The sequence below is a fragment of the Diplotaxodon limnothrissa genome, linkage group LG14 (genome assembly GCF_057381915.1).
Source record: "Diplotaxodon limnothrissa isolate DT_005_m linkage group LG14, D_limnothrissa_male_GT1.1, whole genome shotgun sequence".
Lineage (NCBI taxonomy): Eukaryota > Metazoa > Chordata > Actinopteri > Cichliformes > Cichlidae > Diplotaxodon > Diplotaxodon limnothrissa.
This window is the reverse complement of record NC_140609.1, coordinates 27,554,428-27,569,118: the sequence shown is the minus strand read 5'-3', so window position 1 is coordinate 27,569,118 and position 14,691 is coordinate 27,554,428. Positions and strand designations below refer to the sequence as shown.

The 14,691-nt window shown below is 43.0% G+C and overlaps 1 protein-coding gene across 1 annotated transcript; it reads left to right on the top strand.

Annotated features, from left to right (window-relative positions):
* The first annotated feature begins 3,982 nt into the window (after window positions 1-3,982).
* LOC146619016 (extracellular calcium-sensing receptor-like) lies at window positions 3,983-14,376 on the top strand. The gene is made up of 7 exons (XM_085370159.1): window positions 3,983-4,243; window positions 4,353-4,642; window positions 4,762-5,060; window positions 12,599-12,804; window positions 12,950-13,171; window positions 13,257-13,380; window positions 13,472-14,376. Exons 1-7 carry the CDS (start codon window positions 3,983-3,985, stop codon window positions 14,374-14,376), a joined length of 2,307 nt encoding a protein of 768 aa, XP_085226285.1.
* Window positions 14,377-14,691: the final 315 nt, after the last annotated feature.

Genomic DNA, 14,691 nt, shown 5'->3' with positions numbered 1-14,691 from the left:
GGGGGCTTGGGTCCTGGTTGGTGTGTTGCCGGGGTTGTGGGCGGGTGGGTGCATGGGGGCCCAGCCCTGGAGCGGGGTGCCGCCGGTGCATCGAGCCACCTGGGAGGCTCTTCAACTGGTGGGGAAGATTGTCACATCTTGCAGGATCTTTCCTCTCCTCAGGGGCTCTCTCTGCAGGAGGGGGAGATACAGGAGAGGTGGAAGAAGATCTCAGCCTGGGTGTTTATTGTCTTATGTAGTCTGGAAGATGAGTGGATGGTGGGGTGGGTGCAGTTTTCTCTGTGGTGGGGTTGGGTGGACTGTCCCGGGCTCTGTGGGGCCGGGAGGCGCTGCTGCGCTGGGCCCCGGTCTGGATGGGCCTGGGCCCCCTTTCCCTGGCGGGTCGCGGAGTATGGGGGTGCCTACTGGGGTCAGCGGGGGTGCTGGCCCCAGGGAGGGGTCACTTGCCCCTCCCTTCCTTCCCTCCCCATCTCCAGCTGCCTCCCTCTTCCCGCTCCACCACAACCACCCACACATGCAGGACCTTGGAGTAGGGGTATGTCACCAGGGTGCAGAGGAGGCCACCCCCCCTGTCCCCTTCTGGCTGCCTCTGCCTCAATTTTATCCCACAACTTAGACATTCACATTACTCACACTCTCATTACACATACATATAGGATCTTGGGGGTGGGCACGATACACGGAATCCAAAGTACCATCAGGGTGTACACCCCACCCCTGGCGTCGTTGCCCACCTCTCAATGTTAAATACACGTAGACATTGAGGGCTAGCAGGAGGGACCATGCGCTTACCTGCTGCTCTCTGGCAGGTAGCTCCATGCCCTCCTGGGTTTTAAATGCACCTTAGAACACACATGCATCAACACTACAATGAACGGGTGGAGGGAGGTTTGGAATCTTCTCTCACCCCCGTTCTCTGCGACCTGCTGGAGTGGGGGGGCTAGGAGGAGGAGTTGGCCGTCCGACTGCGGTCTGGAGTGTGGGGCCTTCCTGCTGCTGCGGAGTCGGGGCGGTCTGCCTCCCCCCACCGCAGGGAAAAGGGTAACACCACCTGGGTCTGGGTGCAGTTTCCCCCTCCAGGGGCAAGGGTACCTAGACCCGGTGTGTAGAGTACGCTTGGGGAGTGTAATCGTGTGTACAGCGTCTCTTTATGTCTGTCTCCACGTTGGTTGAGTGTGGAGTAAGTGCATATGAGAGCATGAGGGTGGGAATGGATGTTTGTTTATGTGTGTGCCTGTATTTCTGTGTCTATATGTCAGGTTGGGTGTCAGGCGCCACCTCTCTGGGGACATCTTAGGCCCTCCAAGGTTTGGAGGCCTATCTCCCCCTACCACCACTTCCCTGCCAGTGGCGGACTCCCTCAGACATCGGTGCGTTGGTGGTTCTTTGTGTCCGGGGATGGGCGTCCAGGTACACACCGGCTCACTCCTTGGCGGCCGCTTATCGGGGCCTGGAGCCTGGGGCTCGCCCGGGCCACTTCGGAGGTGGGGTGCCCCCGGCCTCTCGGCCTGGGGCTCGGTCACTCAGGCACGGCTGGCTGCCGGCGGAGCTCACGGGCGCGTCACTGCAACTCCCCCTGGCTTCTGCTCCGCGGCTGCTGAGTGAGCCATCATCTGGGACTCTCCTCAGCTCTTTCTGGGACAGTGGCGCGGCTGCCCCTCTGTTGGTCTTCCTTGGTCTCTTGTGTTCTGGGGGCCTCTGGATGTCTGGAGTTTTGATCTCCTCCATACCTGCTTCATGCCCTGGAGGACGGGGCTGTGGCCCCCCCACACCCTCTAGCAGATCATTCCCATATATCATTGTGATGCTGTTTATTCTATTACTCTTGTTCTCTTCTGCTTGTTTTCTTTTTTCTTTCTCAGCAGGTGACCCAGGTGATCGATATATGCATTTTTTTTTCTTCTTTTGTTTTTTTCTGCTCATTCTGTTGGTTTTTGTCTTTTGCCCTTCTCCCCCGTCCCTCTTCTCAGCTTTTTCTCTTTCCCTCTTTCTTTCTCCCCTTCTTTCCCCCAGTCAAGTCTGTCCCGTATTCAGTAAATGAAAATAAAATGAACAATAAAAGGTGAATCAAATGGACCATTACGGCAAGGCTGGGATGGTCAATTTGGTAAAGTAAATCCGTTGGGCATCTTTCTTTGCCTTTAGACAACAATTCTGATGGCAAAAGAGCCAAACGGGACAGGCAAAAGAAAAAAGAAAAAAAATGCAACATTAACTAAAGTGAAATCCGTTTATTATGAGCTAACTAAGATTAAAACAGCTATCAAAGATGGAGTGGAATGTCGTGAGAACAGAGAAGCACCTGAGCTACTATTTTAGTGAGGTTAAGAAACACATAAAAATCCCAAATATGCAACATTTCCTCCCAATGCTTTGAATGCAGACTAATGAATGACTTTTGTGCTCAAAATTTTAACTTGTTTAGGGGCGATCGTGGCTCAAGAGTTGGGAGTTCGCCTTGTAAACGGAAGGTTGCCAGTTCGAGCACCGGCTTGGACAGTCTTGCTTGTTGTGTCCTTGGGCAAGACACACCCGTTGCCTACTGGTGGTGGTCAGAGGGCCCGGTGGCGCCAGTGTCCGGCAGCTTCGCCTCTGTCAGTGCGCCCCAGGGTGGCTACAATGTAGCTTGCCATCACCAGTGTGTGAATTGGTGGATGACTGGAAGTGTCAAGCGCTTTGGGGTCCTTAGGGACTAGTAAAGCGCTATACAAATAAAGGCCATTTACCCTTTTTTAATTCCTTTGTATTACTACAGATAGTAGTTACAGAGTAAAGACAATGTTAGTAGTAGTAATGGTTATGTAGTACAGTCATATAATAAATCCCGACAATTCCAGAATTTTCTTGCAATTTACACTTTCCAAAAAATAGATTTAAATTATTAATACTATGATATTTTTCTGTCTTAGGTATACCAGCATAAGATTGTGTGTGATAATATATGTTTTTCTCCCCCCAAAATTGGTGCAAAAACAAAAATATACACTCTTTCTACTCTATGAAACATTACTTAAGGATTAAAAATCTGTTGATGTTCCAATCTAAATTAAATAAAGCTGTATTGTATCATTTGCTGTTGCCAATTATTGTGAGGGAAATCTTGGGCCCAATCAAAACCATACTGTGAAGACTTAGAAATTCAACACCATGTAAGGGTTAATCCATGACCACATATTCTCAAGAAGGTGAGAAGATGACAAAACCCCTTTGTTTGAAGACCTATATAAACCAATGGAAACAATGTGTGCCCATATACAGACAATTTTAGATGGAAATGGAGATTGCAGCTCTTGTAATTGGTTTGGTATTGCCTGTTTGTTTGTTTCACCTCAACTCAGCTGTTGCCTTTGCAGTGTGTCTAGATGGTATGAGACAAATGACTAGGCATATAGGAGCTCAAGATGGTACGACGGCATCCTCTCTGAACTGCAAGCTGCAGGGAAGCACTCGTCTACCAGCATTTTCAAAGGATGGGGACTTTGTTATTGGTGGTGATTTTTCCCTTCACGTCTACATGAACACAGTTTACAGTGACTACACCAGCATGCCTGAGCCTGTAAAATGCAAAGGAAGGTTAGTAAGTAAGAAGTTCAGTAATGGGAAGAAGAAGAAGTAAAAACATGTTGGACTGTATGAGGAGAGAAATGTTTTCATGTGTGTTATGATCTACGGAACTACATTGATTCAGTATAGTGTTAAAAAATGTAAACAATGGTCTTTTATTCTTTATAAAAAAAAATGTTGTATTTTAAAAAACAAATTATACAATATGTTAAATAACAGTTTTATAAAGGAAACACAGGAAAGGAATTATATTTAAAAGGAAATGAAAAGACTTTAATTTGTTTAAATTATCCTGTTGTTGATTTTTTCTTTATTTTATTTTTTAACATTTAACTTAAACTAAATCTACAGTGTATATTCTAACAGTGACACAACTATTTGCAGTATTATCACCAGTGAACTGCAATCATCGCGTACAATGGTTTTTGCCATAGAAGAGATTAACAACAGCACAGAGCTGCTGCCCGGAATCAGGCTCGGGTATCAGATCTATGACTCATGTGCATCAGTGCCTGTAGCAGTGCATATGGCATTTCAGTTTCTAAATAGCTTCGACCCTGTGTTTTCCACGGATAACAATTGCTCACATTCTGGTATGGTGATGGCTGTTGTTGGTGGCTCGGGGTCTACGACATCCATCAGTTTGTCCCAAGTCATCAGTTCTTTTAACATTCCCCAGGTAAATGCCAATTTCCAATTTCTGTCAATTTTCGTATTTAAAATATGCTATGTGATATTTGTGTTTGCGGTATTTTCTGAGCTACACTGTTTTATTTCTTTTGGTTTAGGTGAGCCACTTTTCGACATGTGCATGCTTGTCTGACAAGCAGCAGTACCCAAGTTTTTTCAGAACAGTCCCCAGTGATCAGATTCAAGCTGAAGCACTAGCCAAGCTAGTGAAACACTTTGGCTGGACTTGGATAGGTGCTGTTCGGTCAGATTCGGATTATGGAAATAATGGCATGGCTTCATTTCTAAAAGCAGCACATAAAGAGGGGATCTGTGTGGAATACTCTGTATCTTTCTATCGGACAGACCCACAGAGCAGAATTCAGAGAGTGGCAGATGTTATCCGCAGGTTTCCTCATCAGAGATAATTATTGTGCATTGACTTGTTTAATTATTTGTAAAATAAATGTTTGATCATGTGAAGACATTTAAAAAACATTTTTCTAATGCATTACATTGTCTCTCCAGGTCTAAAGCTGTTGTTGTTGTGGCATTTGCATCTTTTGGAGACATGAAGATCCTGTTGAAGGAGCTCACATCACATGAGCCTTCCCCACCCCGCCAGTGGATAGGCAGTGAATCATGGGTAACCAACCCAGAATTAACGAGGTTCAGTTTCTGTTCTGGGGCCATTGGATTTGGGATTCCCAAGTCTATAATCCCAGGCCTCAGAGACTTCCTGCTGAAGCTGTCCCCCTCACAAGTGGCTTCTTCTCAAATACTTACTGAGTTCTGGGAGGATGCATTTAACTGCACACTGACCAAAAGTAAGACATTTTTCTTGGTTTAAATTATCTGATCAACTGCTGATGTCGGATGTAGCTTCATTGGTTGACCTATTTTAATTGAAAAGTTATTAATCATGACCAAGTGTGAGGAGAAAATACAGGTGTAACTTGAAAAATTTGAATATCATGAAAAAGTTCATCTATTTCAGTAATTCAACTTAAAAGGTGAACGTAATATAAGATTAGACTTACTGCATGCAAAGTGAAAAATTTCACACCTTTATTTGTTTTAAGTTTGATTATTATGACTTACACCTTATGAAAACCCAAAATTCAAAAGCTCAGAAAATTAGGATATGGTGAAAAGGTTCAATATTGTAGGCTCAAAGTGTTAATGTCTAATCAGCTAATTAATTCAAAACAGCTGCAAATGGTTCCTGAGCCTTTATCTCTCAGTCTGGTTCAGTAGGAATCCCATTTATGGGGAAGACTGCTGACCTACTTGAATGTTCCCAAAGAGCTGTATCAAAACACATTAATAGAAAGTTATGTGTAAGGGAAAAGCATGGAAGAAAATGGTGCACAAACAGCATGGATGACCACAGCCTGGAGAGGATAGTTAGGAAAAAGGCCATTCAAAAGTGTTAGTTAGTTAGTAAGAGTTAGTGCATCAAGAGCCTGGACATGGGCTTCAAATGTCGTATTCCTCTTGTCAAGCTGCTCCTGAACAACAGATGTCAGAAGCGTCTTACCTGGGCTAAAGAAAAAAAAGAACTGGTCTGTTGCTCAGTGGTCCCAAGACCTCTTTTCTGACGAGAGTACCTTTTGCATCTGAGGTTGTGCTGAGGCTTTTATCTTTACACTGTTCCTGCAGCAGGGCCTCAAGGCTGGTCCAAAACTCTTCTCGCTCTCCTCCTTGCAAGACACTTTAAATCCTTAAAGTGTGGCCAAGCACAGTAGCTATCTTGGGCCACAGATGGTTGAGGGTAGCTACACGTTGTGAAGGTGGTTTTAAATTTCACCATGTAGTTTGAGTCATCATCGAAGACCTCCATGGTGTGATGCAGGTGGCAGAAAACAGATAAACCCCTGAACATGAGACATATGTCTCACCTCCAAGAAGCTCAGTCACACACCTGTAGTAGACAGTTCAAGAAAGTAAATATTAATCTACACAATAACTGTCAAATATCCGGTCTTTAAGTGATGACGTGATGAATCCTGCTTCCAGGCCCAAACTACCCTGCTTTTGTGTTTTTAACATTTTAATGCTTTGTATCTAGTTCTATTTATTCTCAAAAAGCCCCTAAAAACAGTCAGTGATCACTGTCGCCCTCTCTCGGTTTTTATTAACGCTAAAGCTCAGTTTTTAAAACTTTACAATGCAACTACAGCCCAGCCCATGCAGCAGTATATTAATGACTAACCTCGGATTGTGGATGAATTATCTCAGTTGTTCTCTTGACTTAAGTTTGGTCCGTTTACAGCATCCTGCCATGCGACTGCATTTGTCTCTAACCATTGAGAATCCTCACGGCAACCTTTATCGAGTGGAAAGAAGTTAGCGTTCATCCTCCACCTTCACTGTTTATATTATGCTAACATAGCTGTGTCGCTAGCGATCACTTAGCTCATTATTATATATCAGTTATATATCAGCTAGCCAAACTAAAGTAACCCTACAAACGCCACTGCTGTTTACTTTTCTGTCTTCATTTATGTCAGAAGTGATAGCAGAGCTGTACATCTTAATTTGTTTCAGAAATCTCTCAGTCAGGACAGGCTATATTATATTTAGATGGAAGCTAGCGAGCTAACTCCTTGCTAACTTCTAACTCCATTAAGTTTAATAAATTCCGTTTTCATGGATGCCTGGATGTTTAACTTAATTGCTACACCTGGTAGAGCAGCCACACTGATCTTTTTATTACAGATGAAAGAATTTAGACAGTTTTTAGCTCTCGGTGATGCTGCAGTGATCATTTGGCTTATGGACATGCAGCGGAGTTTGGGCCCAGACAAGGCTAATAACGTCAGACTTAAAGAACGGATAGAGCTTTTTGAAGAAACAGTAACAAAAAGTTAAAAAATAGTTTGATTTACTTGCATGGCTCAAGGACAGTCGCCAGCTTTTGGAGTTAAAACGACTAGCTTGTGCTTTTGTTTGGCTGTAACCAAAGTCTTGTTTGCTCCTGGTGTAGTTCCTCCATATTAGCAGGGCTGTCCTTAAGGTGTCTAATTTTTCTTTCTTTTCAGTGTCATAAAGCTGTTGAATTTTACTTGAAATAGTCTTTTGGCAGAGCAGTTGGAAGTTGGATCACCTGACGCTAAGTGTAGTACATTTTCTAACCCCCTATCTTTTACCACTGATAGTGGTTTACAGTCCAGAGCAATCAATTTTGCGAGAGAATTTGTAAGTTTGTCCAATGTTGACTTACTAATTTTGGTCCTTAAGTTAGTCATTTCATCAAGTATGGGCTGCCATCACCTTTTGTTGGTACTCAGACTGCTAGCAACATGTTTTGCATTTAGATGGTAACATGAAGTGCTTCGGTGTTATGTGTTGAGACAACGCCAGTCTCTGCGATTCTTTTGGTCCTGGTAGTGATCACGTTTCCATGTTTTACACAATCCTTTTATTACCCATTATTCTTACAGATGCATCTGGAGATCAGCACACTGCATCCTATGCAGTCCTATTCTGAAGGGTGATCTAAAGAGTAACACAGCAGTTACAGTTATAACCTCTGGTCTCCTTCCCCCTACAGTAAACACGCCCACAATAGAAAAAAAAGTGGTACAGTTGCCAGAGGTGTTGACGCCCTGACCCCCATCTCCTTTTAAGGTAGTGTCCATTTGCCCTTTGTCTGCCCCTCACCCTCAGTAGCTTTTGCTTCCTGCCCTGGGGGTGGGTGTTGATTGTCCTCCTGCCCTGCACCTCAATTCTTTGTTCCCATTCCAGGCCTATTTCCTATTTTGTATACCCATTAACCGCCATAATGTAATATTACAAGAAATCCGAAACTATATTCCCTTTAACTCTGATGTATATTAAGGAATCTATTCAAACTCCTTTTTCACAGTTTGCACAAAACCACACTGTCATCAAGCCTTCAGTTGGGTAGTCTTTTGAAATTAAATTTGCCTTTCATCCATCCATTGCTAGGATCATTCCTAGCAATGCACTTTCTTCTGATTCTTTGTAGCTCTGATGTGTGCATCAGTGTAATCGATATACCAGGAAATTGTGCATTGACAAAAGTTAGCTTTTGCCTGGAATGCAAACTGCAATTAAATGTGTAATTTTTTTAGTACGTTGTTGTTTTTTTCAAATTAATTAATCGCAATTAACACGTTAATCAGAATCAGAATCAGAATACTTTATTCATCCCGAGGGAAATTAGGGTTACAGCAGGCAGCACGCTAATGGCGCATGCGCACTTACAAAGGAACCTTCTGACCAACTTTACACAAACATCACATTTGGCAGACATGTCAGAAAGGTAGGCTGATAGGAAAAAACAACGAAAATACACTACATGAGGTAAGAGGAGGAGAAAAAAAACCTCCACTCAGACTGAGCTCCTAGTGGGAGAACAGTTTGATAGTCATGTGCTTTTGTGCTGAGGTGTTTTTTCTGTTATCAATACACCATAGAAACACAAGACAAGCAACAGGGGCGGGTAAAGGGTAAGAGAGAGCCGGTGTAGACAGCGCATCCGGTCCTGCAGCATCTGTGCTGGTCCAGTTGACTGCTATCTTCCCCGGTAGGGCACAAGCATCGAAGGCGTTGGAAAGGGAGGGGGAATGAGTGAGTGCTTATCAGTGTAAGTGTGTGTGTGTGCGTGTCCATAGTTTAGCTGAGACAGTGTCCTTCGGCCTATCAGGCTAAGTAAACAGTCCTCCAGCCAATCCAGGTGTCCTTGCATGGGATGGGAAGAATAGCCGTAACACAGTCGTTATCAGGGAGTGATTGTTTGGCTCCAGCCTTGGGCCTGCAGCTGGTGCCGTGATGGGGATCCGCAATGTTTATGTTGGTTTTGTTAATTTCCATGCAAGCAGCCCAGGAGAATTTTTCAGGCTGCTCTTTAACACTCCGACACTGGCCTCTCGATCTCCCGTTGGAGAGTCACGAGCCTCCCCATGATGGTATCAAACTTCTGTTCCATGGTGTTATCGTTCTTTTGATTCTGAGACCTCACAACTGCAGTGATCCGTTCCGCGATGTTTTCCAACTGTCGCTCAAGGGTCTCATTTTGAGCAGGCCTCTCTCTGATGTTTCCCCTCATACGCTCAATGGTGTTGTTTTGAGCCTTCACAGCAGCTGCAAGCGTCTCCAAGGTGTTGACCATATTACGTTCGTTGTGAGAGGTTGCGCCTCGTTCCATTTCGATTCCAGCGGGCAGCCTTGGGGGGGTTTGAACAGCCGGTTCCGCTCTCTTATTTCTCCGATAAACCAGGGCTAAGCCAACTCCGATCAGCATGAACCCTGTTATCATGGTTCCGAATAGATAGATATCTTCAGCGTCCTCGATCGACAGTCCCGCCAGGCACATGATCCTCCAGTTCTGCCACCCGTCCATCGTGTATCCGGCAGGGAAAGTCGCTCCAGGGCACTCAGGCTCTCCCGAGCCCAGATTTCTCGTTGAGAAAAGGGTGTCAATAGCATTCAGAGACCAGCTGATCAAATCCATAATTCTCTTTTAGGTTTTAGAGAACGACAGTGGGAGGCTATTCCAGGGAAAGTAATGCACACAAGACAAGACAAGGACATAGAGGCAAGACAAGGACATAGAGGCAAATTCCGACTCCTAGTTTTTAAATAACCAATTCAAAGTACTTACAGAACAATCAGGTGTTCTGCATTAAATAAGATAACATGCAAATTATTTTTGCTACTCCTAAAAATTTTTTCTGTCCACTCTAACATAAAGGAGAACATCACAAGCCTGATATCTGCAGGCCTGAAAGCAGGAGGTGTATCACCCCTCGTGTCTTCGACCAGCGTTTACATTGCAAGCTGCCTTTGGTGGCATTTTGGCAGCAACTGCAACATTTAGCAGTTGCCTCATTGTTCTGACACACAAAACAAAATGTTTGACTGCACGACACACTTACTACACACTCCTAACATGCTAATGTCTTGCATCTCAAAACTTGCTGCCTCTCGCTTTCTCGCTGCCGTTTTCCCCCTCTTCCTAAACAACCAAAGCCATTTTGCCATATCATCTTCTGAGTGGTCGACATGGCACATTTTTCCACCAACAGGAAAGAGGTGTTTTTTTTCTTTTCTTTTTTCTTTTTCCAAGCGCTTTCCTTAGAAAACAGGGGTTTTTTTTCTGCAGTAAACATAACAACAATATTCAGGAAAAAAAAAAACATTGTGTGTATTTGTTATCGTAACTCTGGTTTTACGTGGCCTATCAACACAATTTAAAAACTGGTACATACTTTGAAGTTCACACTTTTAAAACAAAAGTTGGAGGCTCGGGGTTGACATAGCAGCTTGTTGCTGTGTCATCTTACATTGGTCATGTGTAGTTTGATTCATCACCAGATACCTCCATGATGATATAGAGCTTTTTGAATAAAGTAGTCATGAGGCGTTCTCGTGTAGTCATGATACGTTACCAGTGGGAGACCAAATACTGTTCCAATTCAACGTACGCATCAAGCCAAGATTGTGATTGCGGATGTGTTCTCGCTCCGCCTTTTTTATTGAGCATGCATTGGTGGTGACTTGTGTGTACTTGGTATAGCTAAATATCCCAGAATGCATTTCACTGAAAACCCAAACGCAGCAATGGCAGAGCGTGGCTAAAAACGTTTAAATATTACTCTTTCTGGGTCACAAAACAAACTTTTAATTTATTTTCAAGAGAGAATGTAGCTGTGTAAGCTTCGAATATCTGCTCGACTTATCAAGATATCAAATATTTCCAAACGTGCTCCGACGTTTTCAGAGATGCCTGTTACCCACCAGCTCCATAGCAGACCGGGAGGTCGAGGATCACTAGAGTTGGCAAGAACAATGGACTCCTGGCACATCGTTTTGACCCCCCCGCGGTGTTTCGCTACTCAGGTTAAATATGATATATAAATCTCTTAGATAACTTCGAAATGTTAATGTTTGGTTTATTTCAGTGTTTTATTTGTTCCTGAGTAAATCGGTTTAGCTGAGATTAGTGTTAAGCTTCATAACATATTAACCCTCTGGGGTCCAGGGTGTAATTGGCCGTTTTTGTCTACTTTTGATTTTACATCTATATCTTACCTTTAAAAACTGTTTATCTTGCCTTGTTTGCTTTCATTATTTTCAGCACAACCTCAAATATCTGAAAATGGAGTTAATTTTTCATTTTGGCATACTATATTAGCACAATTGATCTAAACTCAGAAAAAAATTTCAACCGCCTACTGGTGTTGGCCCTCTGGCCAACACCAGTAGGCGGTTGGGTAAAGTGGCTATGGCGCGATGGCGCAATATGGCAGCCTTGCTTCTGTCAGTCTGCCCCAGGGCAGCTGTGGCTACAACCGTAGCTTGCCTCCACCACTGTGTGAATGCGAGAGTGAATGAATAGTGGCATTGTAAAGCGCTTTGGGTGCCTTGAAAAGCGCTATATAAATCCAATCCATTATTATTATTATTATTATAGGAGAACACCACAGGCCTAAACCCTGCAGTTCTGACAACAGTAGTTCTACCAGTCCTGTTTTCCATGTGGGGATAGCGTTTACACTGGAATCTGCCTTTGGTGGCTTTTTCTGGAGCAAATGTGACATTGACTAGTATAACTAACACACAAAACAGTGACTACACTACACACTAAATATAGCCTCCAAACACACTCAACGTCACTAATGTCTCACATATGAAAACACGCTCTCTCTTTGCTCGCCCGCTTTCTGTCACCAGTGTCACTCCTAAAACTTCCCCCTCTTCATACACAACAAAATACCACATGTTGCCATATCATCTTTTGATTGGTTGATATGGCACAATTTAACACCAATAGGAAATGGGTGTTGTTTCTTTTTTCACTTGCAAGCGGGGAGTGATTGCAGGCGCTGTCTGTAGAAAACAGTTTTTACTGTTTCTTCCCGCTGTAAACACCACTGTTTTGTTTAGAAAAAACAATAGTGTGTATTTGTTATCACAACTCTGGTTTTACGTGGCCATTTAAAAACTGGTATATAGTTTGAAGTCCGCACTTTAGACCCACATTGAAATGGAGACTCTGGGTCGCTGCATCTTGTTGCTGTGTCGTCTTAAATTGGTCATGTGATTTTGACGCACCGGCGCGTTCATCGACCCCAGAGGGTTAATCACAGTTAAATTAAGAGGGGACGGCAGTAAAAACTCCGGACCCGTGATATCATCAAGTGTGGTGTTCCAACTGTACAAATCGCGAGTCCGTGCTTGCATTCTCGTGTTCTTGGCAAGTCCGGACTTGCAGAGAACATGAGTACGGACTCGTGTACTTGAGAATTGAGAAAGGGCCATGATAAACTACTTTATTCTTCCTCAACCAATCAGAAGCACTCGTGTGATTGTTTGCCCTTTTTGTAATTTTTAGATGCCACTGCAAAGAAGAAAGTATGTGATGGAAATGAAGACATACAGAATCTGCAAAACCAGTCCACTGACAAATCACAGCTCAGAGTTACTAACATGGTGTACAAGGCCGTGTATGCAGTAGCACATGCCATCCATAATGCAGTGTGCCAGGAAATAAATGGCACTGCAAAGTGTGACAAGTTAACCAAGTTAGAGTCCAAACAGGTCAGAAGAAATAAATATGTTGATGCCAGTGTCTTTCATCAACTGCAATATGAGTTGATATGTAATATTAATATTTGTTATTGAAATATTGCATAATTATTTTTTTTCCTTTCCCCTCCCATTATACCTAATTTCGTCTTTTCAGATTTTAATTGAGCTGAAGAAAGTAAATTTTTCCCGAAATGGCTATGAAGTGTCATTTGATGCTAATGGGGATCCTGTGGCTATTTATGAACTGGCTAACTGGCAGAAAAGTGAAAACGGTGCGACTGAGATAGTGGCTGTAGGGCTGTACGATGCATCACGGCCCGTGGGCCAGGAATTCCAGATCGACAAAAACATTACCTGGATGGAGGGTAGCACGAAAGTAAGCAGTCAAACTTTAGTAAACAATGATTACAGCTGCATATTAAATATTTACATGTATTCTCCAACATTTATGTCTTTGACAGGTGCCAGTGTCAGTGTGCACGGACAGTTGTCCTCCAGGAACTTGTAAAGTGTTGCAGAAAGGAAAACCCATCTGCTGCTATGACTGTACAGCATGTCCTGAGGGGGAGATCAGTAATAGCACAGGTAAAGAGAAATGATTGCCATGCATTTAAAATGTTTCATTGTGTATATATGAAAATCAAGAAAATTTTGTATTTATGTGTTTTTTATCCAGATTCGACTGATTGTTTACCTTGTCAAAAAGAATTCTGGCCTAACGCAAAGAGAGACACTTGCATCCCTAAGCCTGTAGAGTATCTTTCCTTTCAAGACCTCCTAGGAATTATCCTGGCTACATTCTCAGTTCTTGGTGCCTGTCTGACCATCGTAATTGCAGCTGTATTCTTTTGTCACAGGAAAACTCCAATTGTCAGGGCCAACAACTCTGAGCTGAGCTTCCTGCTGCTCATCTCACTGACTCTGTGTTTCTTATGTTCATTAACTTTCATTGGAGCACCATCTGAGTGGTCCTGCATGCTGCGTCACACTGCATTTGGGATCACCTTTGTACTCTCTATCTCCTGTGTACTTGGGAAAACTATAGTGGTCTTAATGGCTTTTAAAGTGACAATTCCAGGTAGTAATGTGATGAAATGGTTTGGTCCTCCACAGCAAAGAATGACTGTTGTGTCTTTCACCTTTCTTCAAGTTTTAATATGTACTGTTTGGATAGTAGTGAGCCCTCCCTTTCCAATAAAAAATCTAACCACGTACAAGGAGAAAATCATATTGGAATGTGCATTAGGCTCTGCTGCTGGCTTCTGGGCTGTGCTTGGATACTTAGGCATACTTGCTGCCTTTTGCTTTGTTTTAGCAGTCTTAGCCCGCAAATTACCTGATAATTTCAATGAAGGCAAGTTTATCACCTTCAGTATGTTGATATTCTGTACTGTCTGGATCACATTTATCCCAGCATATGTCAGCTCCCCTGGGAAATTTACTGTAGTTGTGGAGATTTTTGCAATTCTGGCCTCCAGCTTTGGTCTAATAATGTGTATATTTGCTCCCAAGTGTTTTATCATATTGTTCAAGCCTGAGAAGAACACCAAAAAATATTTAATGAACAAAAATCAATCATAGTATATCAGAGCTTCTAGTACTTGCAATTATTGCAACATTAAGCTGGAATTGTACAAATTCAATGCAAAAAGAAAAGTTTTCAAATTTTTTTTAATTTCAAAAATCTCTTTATTTACAACTTTTTTCTGTTATTAATTAATGTTATTGTTATTTATTCATATTATTAAAATTTGGGCTATAATGGTTGTAATGATGTATATCAACTTGAAATGCTCCCAAAAATGGCACTACAGCATGTAAAAATATAATATAAGCTCTGGCGGACTTGGTTCTATGGTATGTCTTAAAGGGTTAAAAGCGTCAACATTAGCTCTT

Coding starts and splice junctions, on each gene's coding strand:
- LOC146619016 (XM_085370159.1), top strand. CDS start 3,983: ATGGTTTTTGCCATAGAAGAGATTAACAACAGCACAGAGCTGCTGCCC. Junction 5,061..12,598: donor TAACTGCACACTGACCAAAA/GTAAGACATTTT, acceptor TGTAATTTTTAG/ATGCCACTGCAAAGAAGAAA. Junction 13,172..13,256: donor GGATGGAGGGTAGCACGAAA/GTAAGCAGTCAA, acceptor TGTCTTTGACAG/GTGCCAGTGTCAGTGTGCAC.